Source organism: Porites lutea, chromosome 6 (genome assembly GCF_958299795.1).
Source record: "Porites lutea chromosome 6, jaPorLute2.1, whole genome shotgun sequence".
Taxonomy (NCBI): domain Eukaryota; kingdom Metazoa; phylum Cnidaria; class Anthozoa; order Scleractinia; family Poritidae; genus Porites; species Porites lutea.
The window spans coordinates 32,777,024-32,799,523 of NC_133206.1; the positions used below are offsets into that span (position 1 = coordinate 32,777,024).

A 22,500-nucleotide genomic window follows, 5' to 3' on the forward strand; every position below is an offset into this window, starting at 1 on the left:
GAGAATATTTTTATGGCCATGCGCAGCTGCTGCAGCAAAGGCATTTCCAAATCCCCTCGACCCAGGACTAAGCGATGTCGTGTTCACAGCACTGATATAAGGATCTGCTCCTTTTCTCAGAAGTATGGAGACTAGTTCGTAATCACCTAACGGTAGCAATGAGATACAGTGAGACAAGACGTTTTAAGGTGTGTTGCAGGCTAACCTGTAACCATTTAAATCCTTATGAAACTCCGTAATTAAATTTTAGGCATTTTTTTTACGCACTTCAGTGCTACCTTTTCACAGAATTTGAAAAAAATCTCAAAATAAACGATTCTAAACTGTGAAAGGCAGCAGAAGAAATAGAGGAGAACCAAAAGGACGCACGAATACTTTCATGGCTTTGCAGTCGGGTGAACTTCAAAAGCTCGGCTTCGCCTTGAGTTTTTAAACCTGATGATACTCGTTTTTTAAACAGCACCTGTAACTGAATACGCGTAAAACCGAGCACTAATTGCGAGAGAGTTAAGAGTGATGGGGGAATAGAATGAGCGCACCGTCGGCCTCAGGTTTGTCAGATTTAGTCCTTTTACGAGTTACCGACATAAAACAAGGACCTGTACCTTTAAAACAACTAATCGTCAGCATAAGCAGTGTTAATGCATTTTCGAACGGGTTTGAATTCGAGATCGACACACCGAACATGCTTAACAGTGCACACCACAAGATTACTGGCTCTGTTTACCTGCAGCGGACGCCAACTGTAATGGTGTCTCGGCTTGATGATCCCTTCCGTAATCCATTGCGCCGTTCGGACTCGCTCCGGCGTCTAAGAGAATCTAATGGGGAAAACCATTTGTAACTACCAGAATAACAATGAAATATATGAGGATTATGTGAACCTAGAGAAGAATATCGACGTCGAATATCTGATCCATAACATTTCTTTGGTATAGAAGAGAACGAAGGACCTATAATTGACCATTATATAGTACTCCACAATCCGTTGCCCCATTTCGACTTGTTCCAACGTATTTAACCTCCAGATTCCCTTAACGGCACAGCAATTCACCATTTTCACATAGACCATAATGGACCTTGTTAACGACCCCCCCGCCCCTCCAAAAAAAGATGCATAATCATTGTCCCCAAGTTTCTTCTGGGTATTACAGTAGTTTTAAGAGAAATCGATAATAGTTATGCAAAATTATGGGATAAACAAGGTGCATTATGGTCTATGTGAACCCAACCCCAAACCAAAGGAAATTGATGCTTAGGAAACAGACCAACTTTATCAGCGAAAAGAGACGGAAGAACATGCATTTGTTAAAGTCTTCCGAAGCAAACTATGTTCTGTATAAAAAAATTTTGGCTAGATATTTTAGTTAAAGCCTACACCCAAGATGATGAAATGTCTACGTGATTTACAAGAATCCAGAGTCGTGTTGGTCTGTCAACACCGTTTTCAACCGTCAAAGGAAAAACAAAAAAAAAAACTTTATGCAAATGAATACCGGAACACGATTAACGACGCTGATTTACAGACGCCTCTCTCCCCGATTTTTTACTGAGCGGAGGGGGGCGTCTGTACACAGGCTAATATTCGGATGCCATTTACCACTTCTGCAAAATTACTCTTACCTGGCAAATATTAACATGGCCTTTCATTGCGGCAAAGCACAGAGCGGTCCATGACTTGGCCTCAAGATTAAGCAAAGGATAAATCTGCTGATTGTTGGGCACCTGACGAAAGCCATTACAAAAAGTCATTATTAATGTTATTATTGTTATATCCTAATTCGAGATATTCTCAACTTGAATGTTACGTTGCCTATTGTCGTAAACCTCTCTATAAGAATGTGGTTCAATTCACCATGTTTTTGAGGCCTTCACCTTGAATAGCCAGGAAAGCTATAGCCAAACCACTACATGACAAAACGTCAAGGATAGCCCGCCTAAAATAATGCGCCAAGAAGGAAGCTTACCCTGTCTAGCATTTAGAGTCGCTAAGCTAACTAAATCTCAGAAATTGTGTTGTTTTTCTCGACAATTTATGTTGTACCTGTGTATCCAGCAAGGCATGGTGCTCGATAAGCGTCTTGACAAGAGCCTCGTTACCATCCGCACATGCGCACATCAACGGAGTCATACCCTTGTTATTTGAGAACAGACAGTAATGTTAGGGAATTAGAAGTATTATAATCTCCCCGCCCCTACTTCCCGCGCGCCAAACCCTAGCAAGTCTAAACCGGTTGGGCATTACCTCCAGTATTCAAACCTCTGCGATGAAAGGTGTTGAATGACATGTTTAGTTTTAAATCCTTCACTTTAAAAACGAGAAGAAAACTGGGTCACATTAACTTTCGCAAAGACTTCTGGGACTGTTACTGGAGACTGGGAAAAATGGCCAATAGCTGACCGGTGCGTCCCCAGTAACGATCCCAGAAGTCTTTACGACAGCTAACTAGGCCCAGATTTCTTCTCGTTTCTTAAATGGCGAATGGAAGTTGCTAAAAACGGAACTTCTGCATCAACGTTACATCCACCCTACGGTTATCACTCTGAGTAACTGCTAGTTAGATTGAGAGAGAGAGAGCAAGATTTACACGTGAAAAGGAAAGGTTGATCAAACCTATCAAACCTTAGTCAACCGTAACCCTATCATAACTGAACCTAGGCTATTTTTGACCAAGTTAATCACGTTGTAGTTGCTAAATTATACCTGAATGTTAATAGCGTTGACTTTTTCGGGTCCCAACATTGCCAGAGCCTGCGGTATTATATCACTTCTGCTGCTTAAGAGCATGCGCAGGCCCAGGTCTTGGTGAAAGCTGACAACCGTTGCTGCGGGTGAAAGGGACCTGGGAAGGCATAACGACTCGCCAGCACTAGAAAACAACCAGATGCAAAGGTAAGAAAACAGAATCGTGAGCTCGTCACAAACAGGCATCATTGATCAACCATGATGGATGTATTTTGTAATAACCAAACAAAAAAGAGCTTAATCTTGCCAAAAGGGGGCACTGAAATACCCGATCACTTTGAAGTTTCGTATATAATTACAAAATATATTGACAGACTCTCTACAAAGCTGGCGTTCTGTAGTTTCAGTGTTTTTCGACTCCAGTCAGTGAAGAAATAGTTTCGGACAAAACACGAAACATATCCTGTGCGAGGCTGATACGGCTGATAGTTCTGTCTTACAAGCTAATTTTGTATGAAGGGATTTTTTCTGAAGAAACTGTGTTTTTGTGGCGGAGTGAAATACAAAGATTTCGTTTAACTGAGTTGATAATGTAGATTGGCCACCGTAGGGGAACAAGGGAGGGGGATTAATAACTTCTCAGTCTATTTACAGCAGCCTATTCAAATGATAAACCAAATGTAGGTAAATCTTGTATTAGCCTTGTAAGGTTGAGCATGAATGTTCGGGTGAACGTAGTCCTTAATAGGACTGTTGTTGACAGTGACTGACGTTTCGACAACCTGTGCGGTAGTCATTTTCAGAGTCAAAGTGAGTTGTATCACGTCAGTTGATGGTATTAAACTCTGGTTACTGACGTGATACAACTCACTTTGACTCTGAAGAAGACTACCGTACAAATTGTCGAAACGTTAGTCACTGTCAACAACAACAGTCCTATTCAGGACTACGTTGACTCTATCATGCTTGACCTACTTACTTCTGTTTCTGTTTGACTTTCCAGTAAATCTGGGAGACAACGGGAGACGAGAAAAGAAAAACTCACCAAAAAGATCTTGGCTCGCAGTCATTAAATGGCAGTAACAGCCTTGCCGCTTGTCTAACGTCGTCATCATCAACCAATCCGCTGACCCGGTGTTCAGAGTGCAGAGAAGCGACCCTTAACCACTCAACCAGGGGAGGAAGATGGGAATGCGCCCTGTAACAAAACAACATTAAGACAAAATTAACTTCTGACGAAAGCGAAACGAGAGGTCGAAATAAGGCCTGCTAAGCCGCGTCCACACGTATCTGGATATGTTTTTCTGCGTTTTCAAAAAAGTACACATACACACGTAGCTTATTCGTATCGTTTTTGCCTGTCCACAAGAAAACTCTAAAACGATGCAAATACCATAGCGTCCCTTACAGAGTGTGCGCTGTTTGGTGTATGACATCATCGTATCCAAACACCTCCGTTCTTAATTTCGTCGATCCACACGAAAATATTCAGGTAGGTCAGTGTGGACGGGACATGAAATCCAGTCACAGGGTATACGAGTATATTAATATCATATTCCAAAACATGTTTCCATCTTAAACGGATTATTTGGAACCCTCGACTGTCAAAATAAATTGACTTAAAATTGTTAGAAATGAATCCTAAAACCAATAGACCATTTACGAGTTGCTCCGAGCCTCTGTTTCAAAGCGACGCTTTTAAAGCTGCATGATTTTTTTACTCTCATACAAATAAAACTCATTTTCACAAGAAAGGTTTGGCCTCATTTTGAAAGTGAGAATTTTTGGAAGTTGGAAGTGGCATATTCTTGTACTTGGCGTCGGAAAAATATTTTGTAACTGTATATTGGATAATTTGCTGTATGCCACTCTTCTCAGCAACTTATGACGCCATTTGAAGGCCACTATTATCAAGAATCGATCTTCTTTTTGTGGAATAACAGAAACAAAAAAATTCAAAATATTCAAAACAGTGGCACTCGAGAACTTAAAATATATAAGGTGTATATTGGACTATATATAAGGTGTGTACGGGTGTATATAAGGTGTATATAAGGTGTATATGGGAGTACATAGGGTGTATATGAGGGCATATAAGGTGTATATTAGGTATATATGGGAGTATATAAGGTGTATATGGGAGTATATAAGGTGTATATGGGAATACATAGGGTGTATATGGGGGCATATAAGGTGTATATTAGGTATATATGGGGGTATATAAGGTGTATATGGGAGTATATAAGGTGTATATGGGTGTAAGTAAGGTGTATGTGGGTGTATATAAGGTGTATATGGGTGTATATAAGGTGTATAGGGTTGTATATAAGGTGTATATTGGTGTATATAAGGTTTATATAGGAGTATATAAGGTGTATATGGGTGTATATAGGAGTATATAAGGTGTATATGGATGTAAATAAGGTGTGTATGGGTGTATATAAGGTTTATATAAGGTGTATATGGGTGTATATAAGGTGTATATGGGAATATATAAGGTGTATATGGGTGTATAAAAGGTTTATATAAGGTGTATATGGGTGTATATAAGGTGTATGTGGGAGTATATAAGGTGTATATGGGAATATATAAGGTGTATATGGGTGTATAAAAGGTTTATATAAGGTGTATATGGGTGTATATAGGAGTATATAAGGTGTATATGGATGTAAATAAGGTGTATATGGGTGTATATAAGGTTTATATAAGGTGTATATGGGTGTATATAAGGTGTATGTGGGAGTATATAAGGTGTATATGGGTGTAAGTAAGGTGTATATGGGTGTATATAAGGTGTATATAGGAGTACATAAGGTGTATATGGGTGTATATAAGGTTCTGTAACGGAGCGAAGCTACACTGCGCCGATCTGTTAAGTGACGAGTCACATATGGGTTAGGTGATCACACTATATCGGATAGCTGTTGCGCAAGCTTAAACACGATAACAGATAGGGCTTCTGTTCACACATAAGAACGGTGATTTTGGCGCGACTTCTGTTACGGAGGGAAGCTACACCGCGCCGATCTCTAAACTGGCGAGTCACATACAGTAAAAACCCGCGTATAAGAACCCCAGCTAGGCTAAGAAGGTTTTTTTATAAAATGGTGCTAACTGGAAAATTAGGCTGCTCAGGTTCTTATTCTTTAAAATAAACAAGGTGTTTGTCATTGGTGGGTGGGGCCTATTTTGGGCCTCCTTTTGGTACTGCATGGATATTTTATAAAAATCCCTTAAATCCAAGCATGTTAAAGCCATTTATGAAGTTTATACAAAGCTAAGCAAGTTAAACAGAACAACTGTATCGGATAGGTGTTCATACTAACCGGATAGCTTTCCGTGTTGGCACGAATAGCTCTACGGTATGGTATGAAAATAGCCTTAGAAGCACTATAACCTGAACAAGAATTTTAAGCTCTGTAACTACGTACGAACAAGTAGAAATGACAACAAAATAAGCAAAAAAAGCATCAAGGAACATTCTGAAACGAAATCATTCTTGATACCGTCTTGTAGCGGCCAAAATGTTCGATATATCCTCGTCTTGGTGCGAGCATTTCATAAAGTAGCACAGGGTGTGAAAGGCTTTAGATGTCCAGTCCATTTGAGAAATGAACTTGTTATCTTTACTCTGATACAATCCTGAGAACCGCTGTTGTGCCTGTGACACCAAGTCAGTGAGTTCAGCTACTGATGTCACACAAGTGGTGGTTAAGTATTTGTCCAATCCTCGGCGTCTTGGCGAACCTGCTTTAGGACTGTTGGCAGCTGATTTGGGAAAAAAATGAAACTTATCAAGGGTCGGAGTCACGAAGCCTCCCTTAAATATATCCTAAATATCGTTCATTAGCAATACAGTATTTACTCTAATAAATGCCCAAGTTCTTAAAAACGCCCTTCTCTAATAATGGCCCCCCTTTGAGGATTTTCAGTGTTAAATTTAACACCTACAAAGTCTAATAGAACAAATGTAATAAAACAATCCCCTGAAGTACATACTATACACACCATAACATTTAACTCTCCAGGGCAGCCCTAATTCGAGTGGAGTTCAAAGTGATAGCCTACTGAGCAAATGATACTTTTTTCACGCCAAAGGTTCTCATGTTTGTGACTTCACAGAATATCCAGTCCATCCATATCTACAGATAAGTTTTGACCGTCTAGAGATCCACATCCCTCGCTCAAATCTCAACTTCGATGTCACAAAAAATCCTCGTTCTGAGGTTCACAGTCGCCTAGATGTAAAGTAACCTAATTTCGTCCAAAAAGAAAGACAGTTAAAGAACACAGACCTTTGAGTTTTGGTGCAGCGTAGGTATCGATGGTATCAGTGATGCCGTATACCGTTCTGCCAGACAGCAGGTGGTAGTAAGGCTGAAATATCCCCCATAGGTCAGCATCTGAGTTGATCCACTCCTCAAGGACCTCGGGAGTCACTTGATCAATACCCTCTAAATGAGTAGAGCAAAATATCAAGTTGGCATTGGGAACGACAGCAATTCTTTGTAATTATGGATTAAGAAGGTTAGTTGAAGAGTTTAATTACCGCACTTGGGCTGTTATAAGCTGCCTGGACACTGTCTATTATTGCGCGCGCGGGTAAAATTGCATCATATGTCTGGAACTGCTGTGTGCAATATTGCGACAGCAGAGTCTCCTTCTTTTACTGCAACATTGCAAATAGCAAACTTCCTTGTATGTCAACCATCTTAAAACTTTTCGACAATGTGGGTGTAACCCAACAAAATATCACATTAAATAAAAGCGGAGAACAAAACTGTTCATCACCGACAACGTTTGCCCTTATACAGAGATTTTCTAAAATGACGCCAGAGGTATGTTGGTATAACAGCAATTCGTCCCACCCAATTCTGTCTGTACTCAGAGTTATCATGTGAATAAGCAAATCAGACTCAGCCCCAATATGAGGATGTCTGATCTTGTACAACCAACACACGTACGATCACAGAAGGTCACAGACCGTCTGTAATCAGGCCGAGTTGTCGACGAGCTGGACACCATTCGGAGACAGTGTTACGCAAAAAAGGTACATATGCAGTGGCCCCGAATGTATCAAACTGAGTGAATTTTAAGTGTCGTAAGATTAGCAAAACAATGCAACACAATTAAAACAGATTCTTTACAATTTATGCGTTTTTAGAACGACAGTGTTTACTATGAAGTTAGAATGTATCACAGTCAGTTAAGGTCACTATCTGTCTATTTGATAACTAAAAATATCGAAGTGGCACGATCACACATAGCAAATGAAAAGATGTTAATAACGCCGCCTTGGTTACCACTTAAGAAGCATGATCGCAGATTCATGATGTGACTCACTGTAAAATTGATTTTCAGTTACGCACAACAAATAACTTGACATGACTCAAAAATTATGAAGCTAAGTGTAATAAGTGAAATCAGTTTAATTGCCGAGTTCAACCGCAAGAACGTTAGTATCGACTTTTATTTATTTGTAGCAGTCGACTTAAAGCTGAACTTGAACCGAACTTACCGAAAGGCCATATCACCTTCTTTTACATCCCGAATAATCTGACTGATAGAACATGCAAAAGTATGATCTTTAAAACTCGCAGTACAGTGGAAGCTCTCGTGAGCGTACACCCCCCTGGCTGTAAGTAGAACTGTCCGCCTACGAGAGTGTTCATTAAGAGAGCTTCCACCATATTTCTCTAATACTGTAATGTGTACTGACAGTTTGAAACCGTTCTCTCTTGTGTAAACAAGTAAAAAACGGAGCTTTCGACAATTTAGATCTTCACAGCCGGAAGAAAGAGACGTTGAAAAATTTACCTAGCATGATTGTCAATCCTGATCACGGATCTTACATTTTCTTTTGAAATCAGTGGTGCAATATAAGAACAAGACTATCTTCTGTTATGACCAAATAAAAGAAATTGTGGCAACCCTTATAAATATTAAAGGTAATAAACTAAAATGGGGGCCGAAATCTAAGTCGCGCTGGGTTTATCTTTTGTTTCGTGATAACTCATATACGTTGTTCAATAGTTAATCCCTACCAACATTGTCCTAAAGTAAACATAATTATCGTTTCCTCAATGCTCAGACTATAATTAGCATTATAAATGAGTAGCAAACAAAGATTACCTAAATTAGTGACAGCTCTAAACACAAGCTCCTCCGCTATGTATTCTAAACAGGCGGTCAAGTAAATGACTCCAGCGTCATAGATACGCGTGGCCACTTTCATGTTTACCAGCCATCGAAACATTTTGCCCACGGATAGAATAAGCCCACTACGAGTTCTCTTGGACCGATGAAATCTGTCAGTCGACATGAAGTAGAGAGACAGCGCCTTTGACGCCAGCGCTAGGCAACTTTTAGCCAATGACAACGACAAAACCAGGCGGATGCTCGTTTGAATTTCTTGTTTAGAGCACTTGGAGTATCGAACAGACAGTCGTTTGGCCTCACGAACGATCCTCAATAATGGCCTTTGCAAAAGGAAGGACACGCGCTCGATCGCCTGCGGAGAAATGGCGCGAAAATTTTCCCGCGTTCTGCCAAGCCGAAGAACTTTTGCAATGTCCTGTAGGGTCCACGGAAGTTCGCTGAGTTGAGGCAACATAGGTATCCATACGTCCCAATCGCCTTCAATATTCATTGCCTGTCCACCATTTCTCGGTGGCTTGCTAACTTTTTCGGCTGTTGCGGCTGCCGCGTTAAGAAATAGAGAATGGTTTGCTGGGAGATTGTTCTGTGCAGCCATAATACAAAAAATACAAGCTTACTTCAGGTACTTTCGCAATGTCATGATAGCTGACAGCTTGGTCTGTTTAAACGAGTAAACCAGCAAGAATTTAACTAATTAAAATGTAAACAGTGTAATGCACTAACAAATCACGAGCAGCTAACCTCATGATTGGCGTTCTCCTGTGATACCATTAAAACATCATATTGTCTTGTAAGTAAACAGAGGACAGCGAACACAAAACAATGAATTAAATAAAATAGTTGAGCGAGATTATAGTGAGCTTTGTTTGCTTAAAAGCTCTCTGGTTCATTGTCAAAGAACGCAATCAGGTATAATCGCTTCACCGACAATGTTACGAAACGAGTTACGAAAAGAAGGCACTCAGTGGGGGTATTTTCAGTCGATACATCCTTTTCTGTAAGACTATCTAAATGAGTCCTAATTTGAAGCCAGGTCTGAGCCAGTATAAGATATTCTTCACTCAGTTTTAAGGGCAATGTAAGCCTCAAAACGTTCTTAACGATGTTCTTGACGAAGAGAGTCGGTTTTCTTTCAAAGTTATATGACCAAAAAACTGCACCGCTCTTGTGACGAATAGGGACGTCAACCGGACGTGAGTTCTTCAGTCAGTTTTCCCTTTCAATATTACTATGACGGGAACAAGTTCGTAATGCTAAATGGTTTTACTCTTACAAAGACGATTTGCCAGAAGATTTGGGAAAAACCACGCCCAAGAATGCAGGCAAAAAGTCTACTTAAACCACTTCAGACTGAGGAGCATCGTTGAAAAAACGACTTTGCTTAAGGTCCCCAAGTGTATGTTAATATATTAATGACTGTGCACTGTGGACCATTACTTGGATTCAGTCCAGCTACAGATCTCAATATTGCTCATGCTGCAAATGGTGAAATAAAATGTTGTAAATTGAACCTCAGCCGGAGCTAAATATTCCTAACCTCAGCCTCGATGCTTTTAGCTACAACAAAGGGTCAATCTAGGGCCAGTACACCAAAAAATGTTTATAGCCTGTAGATACCTGCACTACGAAATAACTTCACTCTTGGAGTAAGTGTGACAGACGAGTCAAATGAGGATCTCAAACAAATTTTTCCCCTTGCGTTACTGTAACCATCACAGTTGGCAAGGTAAAGAACAACTTTTTTGAATTTCTCTTTTTGGATTTCGTTTGATCAGCTGGTTATTAGAACGAAGATGCCTGCGATTACTTGTCCGTGTTTTAAAGACATTCGTTTTTAGACTTAAATACGGAGAAGGCCAATCTTGCTTGAGTAAACAAATGACTTGTCTCATGACTCGTACACTGAGTAATAGAAATCCATCGACTACGCTTTAACCTTTAAAAAGAGCCTTAGCACCTTGACTGTACTGCCCTTTTACCGGTACAGGTCCAAGAGTGGTTCATTTCCAGAAGTCGCGCCGCATATAAATTCCGCAATCGAATATGAAGCTTTCCATCGAGCTAGGAAGATTCCTATCCGGCTCCAGGACCCACTAACTGAGCGTGTTTAGGCCTGGGTAAGCTTGGGCACAAGGCTCAAACAAATATCTTCCAAAAGGACACTGATCGACAGAACTGAGACGCTAAGGAATCCGCAGACTCGTACGTTGGAATGTAGCTGGCAGGATTAGCGAGTAAGTGCTGCATGCAGTTTCCAGCATTAGGAAACTTAAGAACGACGGCGGCGACAGTTCCGAAAACGCCACCTAAGAAGTGAATTCACGCTGCTTCAAACTTGATCGAGCTTATTCCATATCGTTCAATTCGTCAGCTGTTGACAAATTGTCCTGGATTTGAACTCTAAACGACTGTATTGGCAGTTTCACGTCGTAGTCATGCATGGACGGCAAAAAATTAAATTTACAAATAAGCGTGATGCACTGGACGTTTTGACGTTCTCGTTGCCGTCCTCGTCGTCGTTGCTTAAGCTCTCTATTCTTCGGTAGCTGAGACGCGAGAAGTCAAAGTCAAGTCTGGTCAAGTCAAAGTCGAAGTCAAGTCGAAGTCAAGTCAAATTGAAATCAGTAATTCAGTGACCCCAAAACCGGTAGGTATCTAATACTGCACTCTATTCTGATTGATTGATTGATTGATTGATTTATACGGGAACATAACGTTAATATGTCCATAAGTATTTCTTCAAAGTCAATGACTATACTGGTGAATAACGAAGATGTTAATTATGCAAGAAAATTATCATTTCTTTTTCATATTTTGGTTTCCTCGTTTCATATTTAATTCTCGTATGCTGATACCATTTTTACTTTAACTGCAATGCAGTGCAATGGAAGGTTTCTTTGCGTTCTTGTCTGATGAATTTTTTTCAGAAAAAGACTTTAGCATCGCAAAAGTAAAGCCTACAGCGCGGAATTAGCGAAAAAAATGACAAAAGGAAGAAAACAACAAAAAAAAAGAACAAAACTAGCAGTACCCCCTCAAAACAGACAAAACTCTTCTAAAGCTCAATGGTATTGGTACGTGTTGCGGAAATGGTTACTCGACGCTTAGTGCGCAATAAAAAAGGCCAAAAATACCTGACTTTCCCACATGAATGACTGAGAAAAACCATGCATGTGGATACTCACGCAACGTTTTTGCTTCGATGAGTTTTTAAGTCACTGAAACTACTCAGCCATGTCTTAGGCTACGAAGCTGCGTCACGTGATACTGGGTAATGTCACAAGTAACGTGCACAGCTGAGAGGCTCTTCACCAGATAAAAACTGCACGCGTTCGTTTAAAACTTAACACAAACAAATGTAAATAAAACTTTTAAATATGCACAAATATCAAATAGCTGTCACACAGCTTTTCTACACTGACAAAACATCTTTACAAAGGAAAGTAGCATCTTTACAACTCTTGTACAAGTCGTTTTAAGAATTTAAAAAGAATTAAAAGAGCTTGTACCGTCATGCACAAAAACAGCTACCAAAGAGTGTGAGAGGTTTACAACAAGGAAAAGGCGAAGAAAGAATCAAGCTTACAGTTTCACTAACTTGGAGGAAAGTTTAAAATTGAAAAACCAAATATCAAGAAGCGTCAAGGAGGGTTATAAATGTTTGTAAAAACAGCCTATTTAGGTGTCTAATCCTTTTTCATGTGAGAGAAAATTTTGAATGGTTTCCATAGTACTTACTGTAAGCACAGTGGCCCTATTCATACTAGACACGGATTATCCGTCAAAGACGGATAGTCCGTCTTCAAAATCCGTCTAATCAGACGAATAAATTCAGACGGAATACTATTCGTCCACAATGAACGCGGTCCCTTTTTTCACATTTAGATGGATTATTCAGCCTGACAGGGGTTATCCGACAGATCGCCCGTCTGAGACGGAAAATCCATCAAGTGTCAAAATAGCCGTTTTCACATTAAAGACGGATTATCCGTCTGAAACGGATAAATCATCTTCAAAAAACAGAAAGTTGGACAAATTATTTGTCGAAAATAAAACCGTTCAGTTTCACGTTAAGACAGATTATTTGTCTGGCCCCGAGTTACCCAACCGATAATCCGTCTCTAGTGAGGGAAACTTTGCTTAAAGCTTCAGTTCATCACCCACATCTCTCCAATGTTGCCTCGAGAGAAAATAACGGTTGTTGTTTGTAGTTTAGCCTGCGTAACAAACGCTTGGAAGTAGTGGGTGGAAAGAGAGAACGGGCGCGCGCGAGGGAGACAAGCGAGGGGAGAGGGCCCCCTACTCAGGGCCCCTTCCAAGCGCCTGCTACGCAGGCTATTTGCAGTTCAGTTTTTCCCAGAACACGTTGGTTATACATTTTGTAGCTGATATCTGGATCTGGAACGAAACTCAGACATAGTCTAGAGACACCAAACGTTCGCGATCCACTTTATCAATAGCCTGCATGACAGGCGCTTTATGAGCCAAGCGGGGCGAACGCGATATTTCGCGCGGAGCGCGACACGAGCGCGAAGCGCGAGACGAGGGAAAGAGAAAAATATATAGAAAAATATTTTTCTCTTTCCCTCGTCTCGCGCTTCGCGCTCGTGTCGCGCTCCGCGCGAAATATCGCGTTCGCCCCGCTTGGCTCATAAAGCGCCTGTCATGCAGGCTACTTTATCAATTGACAAGAAGACCAGACGTCATAGAGAAAAGGAAGGTTTTCAGTTCTCTGTGAATTAATACGAGTTCCGAATGGGTCCCGTGAGCAGAATCGTTGTAAGCAGGATTCTAAAAACAGAGTTTTATTCATAAATTGATTTGGCGCAGTTAGGAGGTGAAGGTTAACCTCAAGATTGCTTTTTGTGATCACGTATTACGTGCAGACATCGCATGACCTGATCTATCGGAGAGAGGTCAGTTAGTCTGCTACACAGCCGTTTTTAGTGTCGTTACGCAAGGCTCCTCCCCACTTAGCAGACAAGAGGTCAGTCTGCAAGGAGTATTTTTAAATTTTCCTAGTCTGAAATGACGGCGTGACAGCATGAAAATTGGCGTGACATTCACAAGCCTGGCGCGTTTGATGAAATCGAACCGACACACCACCGGTTCCGGTTTTTCTATCCTAGCTTCCCTGTCTTATGCAAATTCATTAGAACTGACGTGCCAGACAACATTTATAGTTGATTAGCATATCACGCCTAACTTGTTGAGGCGAAAAGCCGGACTTACTGCACCTCAGCATCTCTAACACTTAGCTTTTTACTTAGCCTCTAAACCAGGGCGGCTCTAAACAGGGAAGCGCCCGGTGAGTCATGGCGGACGAACGGTTCAGCATAGTTGACTACGTGGTCTTTTCTATCATGCTGATGATCTCAGCGCTGATCGGCATATGGTATGGCTGCGGACCTGGAGGCAAGCAAAAGACTACGTCGGAATACCTTTTAGCAAACCGAAAGATGCGACACTTCCCGGTGGCTATTTCTCTGCTAGTGTCTTATCTCTCGGCTATTACGCTGCTTGGTGTCCCGTCTGAGATCTACACGTACGGCGCACAGTACTACGTGCTGATTCTTTCCTACTTCATCATTTGCGGAACCGTAGCCATTGTTTTCGTCCCCATGTTTAGACGTGTGAATATAACCTGCGCTAATGAGGTAAGATTACTAAGATTATTGAATCTCGACTGCCTTTTACAATTTAGTAACTTTACTCCGCACGGCATTTTTATAACTCGATTTTTCACTGCTCTTAATCTGCATTAGCATGTACACTGCATTTTTGTTGAAAGTAATGTTATGATAATATTAAGGGAGGTACAAGCCCTATGTCAGGTATCGATTCTGCTAAATGAGGGGATTGTGCAGTATTGTACGACTCTTGTATTATTAGAAACACTCAGTAGTAGCCTCAATCATCCACTCCTTTAAAGTGGTTTAAAATTTTGCGCATATGGGTGAAACCCCTAAGTATGACTACTCCAAAGATACATGTACTTTAGCACGCTTTTCATTTAGTTCCTTCTAGTCTAGTGTATTTTCCATTGAACTGCTTTATTGTGAGCGAACTGTTTCTAGGGGTTTAGGCGTGTAACATGATATTACTTCTCGAAAGTGTTTTTAAGATATTGTTTTCTTATTTGACGAAACTGCTCAGCATGTAAACTTCGTATTTAATTGTTTTGAGTCGCAATTTTAAAAGGCATACACTACAACTTGGAAAATTACCTAATTAAATAAAAATCCATTAAGAAGCATCAGATTGCTGTCGACCAGTCCTACGACACGCTTAGCTCACGCACGAGTGCGTGCTAAAGACCAAGCATTGCGCGATAGCCGCGTGATAAATACAATAGACCGGTCAATAACAAATTGACGAAATTGAGCACTCTTTTACAACAAAAACATTCTATATTGGTTTTAACGCGCGATTGGAAATGAAAGTTGATGAATAACCCTTTAGATCATGCTGCTGAAGTGGCCTGACCACAAACTCTTTTATGAGTTCTAACGCGTGACTGTTCATTTTGCGGTTCTTTCGTGTCCCAAACCAAACAAACCAAAAACGCCTTGCACATTTAACCGCAGTGGAGCTTGCGGTACAGCTCACTATTTTGTTGTATAAAGAGGTTTGAGATGAAGCTCTCATAGCAAGGGGACTGAAACCATTTTATTAAGGCCCTCCAGGCTTAAAACAAAAGTTCAGACGTAATTTTTTTCCCATTATGTCTTTTGTTTATCTCAGTACTTGGAGCGCCGCTTCTCTGTCGGGGTCAGAATGGTTGGATGTGCATTCTTCATCATGGAATATGTAAGTATTTCCTGGTGAATTCTTCACTGATATTGAAACCAGTATTGACGGAATGAAATGGACAAAACGGCCGTGAGTTGCCACTCAGTGAGATGAAAATCTGGTCTCAGGCTTCTTTCAGCTCCTTTAAGCTTAATGTAGACAATGCATGCTATAATCCAAAACAATCGTAAATCTAACCAATCACAAGGCAATAACGTACTTGGCCAACGAAAACGAAATAACAACGCGCAACGATACGAGAACAAAGGGCTGCCTTGCTAGCGGTTTTTTTGGGGGGAAGGATGAGACGAAGAAAAATTCAAGAAAATGCAACGAGATTGAATGAGGAAGAGGGATGGAGAGTTCATCGTTCCTTCTTGCGTTTGCCACACTTTTTTTGCGCAAACAAAACCTCCAGCTACAGTGTAAACAGGATATTTTAATCGCTGCGGGCGAAAAAAAAAATGTGAAAGACAAATCCAATTTGCTGTTGATAAATAAACTCAAAATAGAAGCCAATACCATAGCAGATAAATTGGGCAAAATCTGATTATCACCAATAACAACGCCGGCAAAATACAATGTTTTTTTAAATTCGCGTTTCCAGGGTCATATTCTCTATCCATTTTTACCACTTTTTCATACTTCGCGTCATTGAATTTTTTCCCCTTTTCATCGTATTCAATATCATAGTGAATCTTTTAAGCTTTTATCACGGTAATTTCAATAAAAAAACGGGCCATAAGAATCCCGTATCTTTGGAACGTTACAGCAAAATGAAAGTTTATTATGTTTTGACTTCTGTTCTAAAAGCTTGTTACAAAGAATGAAAAGACATTGCACCCTAATGACCGGCCCCTAAAGGGTTGTTAGTTCATTCGCTTATCAATAAATTAAAATCAAATTATTATTCGTTCTTTTTTTAATTTTCTGTTTAACCCTTCACACATTTATGGCTATATTTTTGACAGACATTATACCTCTTCGTGGTGCTTTATGCACCATCGCTCGCACTGGAAGCTGGTAAGATATTTACATTTTTACAATTATTACATGATCTCAAAAGATGAATTTACTTGATATTTTAACAACTTTTCCCTCGCGACTTCTTGGGGAAATGAAAGGAGAATTGTTGTCTGCGGCTTATGTCACTACTTCTTTGTTTACAATACACATAGAAAACAATACATGTAATTATTAGTATGTAAATTGAAGACTGTGTGACAACTGACAAAGTGATTTGAATAAATATCTTTTAGAATGGCCGTAGTTCAAGTTATTAATTTAATTAGTAAGAATTTAGTTACCTGAAATAAAAATAAGTCAAATTCAAATTTTCTACTCTCCAGACATAATCATGATAATGGGTTATAGGTCATATTATGGGTTTGTGCCTGAGACACTGAGATTTTTACTTCTACAATTTCACTATAACTTTACAACTCATTGAACTGTAAGTTTAATTATTCGATTATTTGAACTTGTTGATTTTTGCAGTTGCTGGAATCCCCCTACCAGCCTCCATCCTTACAACGGGAATAGTTTGCACCTTCTACACAAGTCTTGTAAGTACAAAATTACTAAGATCCGGGCTGATAGTGATATTTCAAATCGGGTTTAATTTGTGACTAGTAAGACTATTTAAAAGCAGAGCATGTGAAGCATAAAGAATATAAACGCATGTACATTACCGTAAAATTCCGAAAATAAGTAGCCTGTGAACAGGCCTTTGGTTGAGAGGGGACCTTCCCTTTCCTCCCTATTTTTCCCCCCTACAGAGAGCCTGTTCACAGGCTAGAAAATAAACCCCGGGGCTTATATTTTCCAAAGGCCCTTTTTGAGGGGCTTATATTTGGAGGGGCTTATGAACGGAGGGAAATTTTCGTTTCAAAATCTATTGGGCTAGCTTACCAGGTATATTTGGAAGGATTTTACCATTTTTGCTTTGTTTTACTTCATATTTGAGGGCAATTTCCGAGTACATGCCCCTGTGGGGGCTTATACTTGGAGGGGCGATTTAACGGAGGGTTTTTTGCATTACAGGTTTGCGGGGCTTATATTTGAAGGGGCTAATTTTTGGAATTTTACGGCATTTTAAGTCTTAGATACGTGGAGGTTTAGACTCTTTCAAATAACTTTCACTCAAACTTTGCTCCCAGGGTCTCTCAGAATGGGAAGAGGAGAGACCCTAGAATAGGGTTCTCAAGAAAAATTAAAAGAAGCAGGAGAAAAATTTAAGGAGGCAGTAATAGATAAGATTAAATGGCATTTGCATGTAAGAGTAGGCAGGCATGGAAAGGAAAAACTAGCCTGCGAACGGCAGACATTTCGCCTTGCTCATCGCCGCTGAGGGACACCACGAAACATCACTCAGCGGCGATGAGGGAGGAGAAATGTCTGCCATTCACAGGCTAAGTGAAAACAGCCTATTTCTTTTGGTTGAGTCTGGATGAGCCCTCTTTGAGAAAAATTTCAATTTTGGAAGCCTGGAATATTGCATTTCAGTGCAGTTTTGGGGCAGTTTCTTGGTGTCAAGGAAACCATTGTTGGTTCACCTTTGTTTGTGGTGTGGATATTGTTGTTCTGTGTCTTTGAAATATTTTGTATTACATCATTTGGTGAATGCAACCATTAGCAACACCAAGAAACTACCAGTTTTTGAACGAATGAATGCAATTAAAAATGTAAATGCAACATCATTTACCCACATTTACTTTTTTTAATATCATATAATGTTTGCTTTCATCCAAGGAATTGTCGAGAGAAAAATATGACAGATTAATTATTCTCTTTGAAAGATATTTTTTGTGAGAAGCCAGTGCAACCAAGACATCTACAAGGCAATTTTGGCTGGTCTCCGGAGCTTCCGGAAAACCCTGTCAGAAACAAGGTTGAATATTAACACAGAGCTCAAAAAAAAGCTTTAATTTAAGTCCACTTAAATTGAAACATTTAAGTCTCGTTATCTTGTTTTTAAACCAAGAATCTAACAATCAAGCAAACTCTTAAATGAATCATGTACGTTCTTTATCACATTATTACTGCATGCCTACATTTTCTTTCTGTAGGGTGGTCTGAAGGCTGTTATTTGGACAGATGTTTTTCAGTCTATGATCATGGTGGCAGGGCTCATTATAGTTGTGATTGTCGGCAGCATTGAAGTTGGTGGCTTTGCCAATGTTTGGGAAATCAACAACAAGTTTGGTCGACTTAACTTCTTTAAGTAAGTGTAACAATCCAGTACTATTTAGCAGTTGCTAAGCAATTAGGGAGGACCATTTGGGTCATTATTGTCCATAGCAATACTAGGTATTGAAATAACTGAAATAATATTGCAATACAGTCTACTGCCATAGTAGTGATACCAATATTGTGATAATATGGCAAACATGCTTGAAAAAGATGTTACACTGTTAATAATTATTGTTCCTTAGTGAAGATATTAGACTTGATACTACCATTCAGGCATTGTTCCTTGACTTTAAAGCAGTGGAGAACAAAAGATAGGGCTTCTGATCTATGATCACATTAAAAGGCTTATTTCTAAAAGACTTTTTAACTCTGGAAACATAGTGTAAAACCTCTAGAGTTTCTTGTTATTGTGAATGTATTATAGGCAGTGAGTATTTTACATGTATGCATAATCTACTCAAGAGAAATAACATATTTTGCTGCTATAAGAACCCCTTACTGGTGTATGTTGTGACCTGCTACAAATTTCACATAATGGTAATTTCCTAGTATTTTTTGCACTCTATTGTAAGGCCTGAAAGGAGGCATTTTTCAATCAAGAAAGAGGAATACAGGACATCACTTGAAAAATCAATAACAACACTATCTGTTATCAATTCTTATGTCTGCATACAACTCTGTTATTAGCTCATGTCTACAATCAATGCATCATTATGGGAACACTACTTATCGCAATGTATCAATGATTTGATGCATTATTACACTCCTTTAAGTATTGCTGATCAACTTATTTACCCCAATTGACTATTATGAATGGATTAGTTTTCTGTTGCTTTGTGCTGTATACACAACTTATGTATGTGAAAGAAGAATGGCCAGGTCATCTGAACACTAAATTCCAGGACTGGTCTGAGTGTCCCTCCAGCCACCCATGGATTTTTTTCCCATTAGCACTGAGTCAAACTCCCAGTGCTCATACGAAAATAAGTTTTTCATTCACAAGCAGATTAAACTCATTTTCATAAGCATGAATGGCTGTGCAGCAAGCCTAGCTTTGATAAAGAGGGCTTAGAGCAACTCAGCAGGAGGCTATTTATTTTGGGTGGAGGAATAAGAGTGATGGGAGAGGAGAATAAAATCTGTTGTCTCTTACTGAGTGATCAGAGTGCAGGGAATAGGTGGACAAGGGAAAAAAACAATGATGCAAATCCCTACGGTATACCTGTTAGGTGAAGATTTGGAGGCAATCAACATGTAAATGTCCATTGACTCTAGTTAATCGTGGTTTCATTTATTACAAATTCTGTACACTTATAACTGCATACCTGTAGTTTCCAGGACATTTGTTTTACTACATGATTGTTTTTGTCCAAATCATCTAGCTTCGACCCTGATCCAAAGGTACGCAACACATTCTGGACACTGTCAATTGGAGGAGCATTCACTGCCATGCCAGTTTGGACAGTCAGTCAGACAGCTGTTCAACGTTTCCTGGCAATACGGACATTCAAGGATGCTAGAAGGTGAAGAAAAAGTTAACTAAAAAGTACTTAAATAGGTTGAGTATGATTGTCTGAGTGAATGTAGTCCAAAATACATTTACGACTGTTGTTCACAGTGACTGATGTTTCGACAACCTGTGCGGTAGTCATCATCAGAGTCAAAGTGAGTTGTATCATGTCAGTTGATACTGTGTGTCACATTTGGTATTGTATTTATCAGTTAGTAGCTAATAGCTAGGGGGATCTTAGCGTGCTTGCAATTCTCCCTGGGGGAGACTCCGATATAAAAGTAAGGGGGCTGCTCGTTGGAAAAATAACATTAAACCCCTAAGGGAGACCAATGTGGGTATGGCTCAAGCTTAAACTGACCCTAAAGGAGATTATACTAACAGACATCACTGCCTTTTTGGAAATCTGTTTATGCATGGCTCTAAGTGATACCTGAATGGGCAAATACAGTGACTTTCCATCCCAAACACTCTAAGTGGGACCACAACCTGCAATTTATATCTGTAAGCAAGACGACAAGCATCCCCATCACTTATATATGGTAGTCTCTTGCCCCCCCGGGCAATCCCCTTCCCCCTGTAAATAAGAAAAAGTACAAAAACTGTAATAGGATTGAGTGGAGTCCAACTCAGTCTGTAAAGATACAAGTGATTAGCTAAATTGTATGGCCAAATATCAATTGCCTTATTTGCCTAATTGTGGGTATGATTAGAAGTGGTGAGAGGACTGAGTGAAATACAATCAGGGAGTAATAAAACCTGTGTTTAGTACCGCTATAGGCGAAACTTTCCTGACATCTTTGTTTACATTTTTCCTCGTTAGCATACGACTTACTGGTAACTCATAGAAGCCGTGGCCGTATATATGAACTAAATGCAAAAGTTGAAAGAGCTGATTAAATTGAGCAATTTGTGCAATTTTCAGCTCTTTGCAAGCATTGTTTAAGGAAATATCAGCCATCGAAAACTACGAAATTGCTGGGTGGCAAAAAAAGTTAATGGCATGGGCTATACATTCTCTGTAAAATTTCATGTTTTTAAAAGAGAATTTCTCCAAAACCATTTGGTGTATAGGGCTCAAATTTTCAGAGATAACTGAAACTGTTATGCCCTTTCAATATTCAGAGTTTTCATTCTGTTAGTGTCATCAGACAGTGATAAGCATATGTTAATGAGGCAAAAAGTGTAAACAAAGATTCGCGTTTTCTGCAGTAACCTGTGGCAGGTACAAGACACAGATCACAGGTGCAGGTCACTACTCTGTTGGTAAATAACTGAGATAAGCAGTTTCCCCTTAAGCTAAAATGCTATTTCAGATTGTAATAATTATCAGGGCTGAGTGACCTGTACTCTAACCTGCACTTAATTGTGACCTGTGACTTGCGTTTTACATTTTGTACCTGCCACAGTAACAATCAGTATGCTGCTTTATTACAGGACACGTTTTGCATAAACCATAATTTCTTACTTAAAGAAAGCTATTTAAAGAACAAAATAAACCATTTTGATTGGGAAAGTAAATTAAAATTGGTGTAAAAATACTCCAAAACCTCTAGACCGAGGAATACAACATCAGATAGCATGTCGTGCAGTGAGAAATTTACACTTATTAACACTTTTCTGTTATTCCTTTGTTATTCAATGACCTGCAAATGGGTATTAGGTTCTTTACCAGCAATCCAGCTCTGAGTTTGGTTATCACACGCCTTGACACGTGCTACTCACTTGCAGTTTCGCAAACCAATGTCAGTCTTAAAAAAGCGAAAAGTGTCGAGTAAATACTATCATAGTTATCTGATACACTTACACAAATCTCCCAGCGTACTTTCGCTTTTCCTCGTTTTGCCTGAAGTAGGGCAGAACACAGAATAAACCAAGCCGCCATTTTAAGAGACTCGGCTCAAAACATTCGTTCCCAGATTCCTTGGAAACTCTTCCCACACCAGTGCGTGGGCGCCCGGGGATCCCCGCGGGATTACACCACAGAAGACCCACACAATCTGTTTTCCTTATTAAGAGGAACAGTAAACAGCGAACTCAAAATCATTCAAAATCGCACAAAATACCACTTGTCAGGCAAAAGGACGACAATTTACCGAAAGGAAAGGTAACACAGCGTTTATTTAGCTTTGATACAAGCACATATCTGGCGATATACCGC

At 39.8% G+C, this 22,500-nt stretch overlaps 2 protein-coding genes across 2 annotated transcripts in view; one reads left to right on the top strand and one right to left on the bottom strand.

Moving 5' to 3' along the window:
• The window catches only part of LOC140941531 (ankyrin repeat and BTB/POZ domain-containing protein 2-like), an 18,548-nt gene extending 8,987 nt beyond the window's left edge, over window positions 1–9,561 (bottom strand). The window contains exons 1-9 of the mRNA XM_073390543.1: window positions 8,819–9,561; window positions 6,982–7,140; window positions 6,193–6,454; window positions 3,732–3,884; window positions 2,705–2,870; window positions 2,045–2,134; window positions 1,624–1,725; window positions 728–821; window positions 1–146 (exon numbers count right to left, since the gene is read on the bottom strand). The exon at window positions 1–146 is cut by the window's left edge and continues 73 nt beyond it. Coding sequence (XP_073246644.1) covers window positions 1–146; window positions 728–821; window positions 1,624–1,725; window positions 2,045–2,134; window positions 2,705–2,870; window positions 3,732–3,884; window positions 6,193–6,454; window positions 6,982–7,140; window positions 8,819–9,440 — 1,794 coding nt within the window. The 5' untranslated portion in view covers window positions 9,441–9,561. The remainder of the gene's footprint in view (window positions 147–727; window positions 822–1,623; window positions 1,726–2,044; window positions 2,135–2,704; window positions 2,871–3,731; window positions 3,885–6,192; window positions 6,455–6,981; window positions 7,141–8,818) is intronic.
• Window positions 9,562–14,035: 4,474 nt separating this feature from the next.
• LOC140941529 (sodium-dependent multivitamin transporter-like) overlaps window positions 14,036–22,500 on the top strand; it is a 16,162-nt gene continuing 7,697 nt past the window's right edge. The window contains exons 1-6 of the mRNA XM_073390540.1: window positions 14,036–14,502; window positions 15,590–15,655; window positions 16,609–16,660; window positions 17,135–17,202; window positions 18,706–18,860; window positions 20,212–20,352. Coding sequence (XP_073246641.1) covers window positions 14,161–14,502; window positions 15,590–15,655; window positions 16,609–16,660; window positions 17,135–17,202; window positions 18,706–18,860; window positions 20,212–20,352 — 824 coding nt within the window. The 5' untranslated portion in view covers window positions 14,036–14,160. The remainder of the gene's footprint in view (window positions 14,503–15,589; window positions 15,656–16,608; window positions 16,661–17,134; window positions 17,203–18,705; window positions 18,861–20,211; window positions 20,353–22,500) is intronic.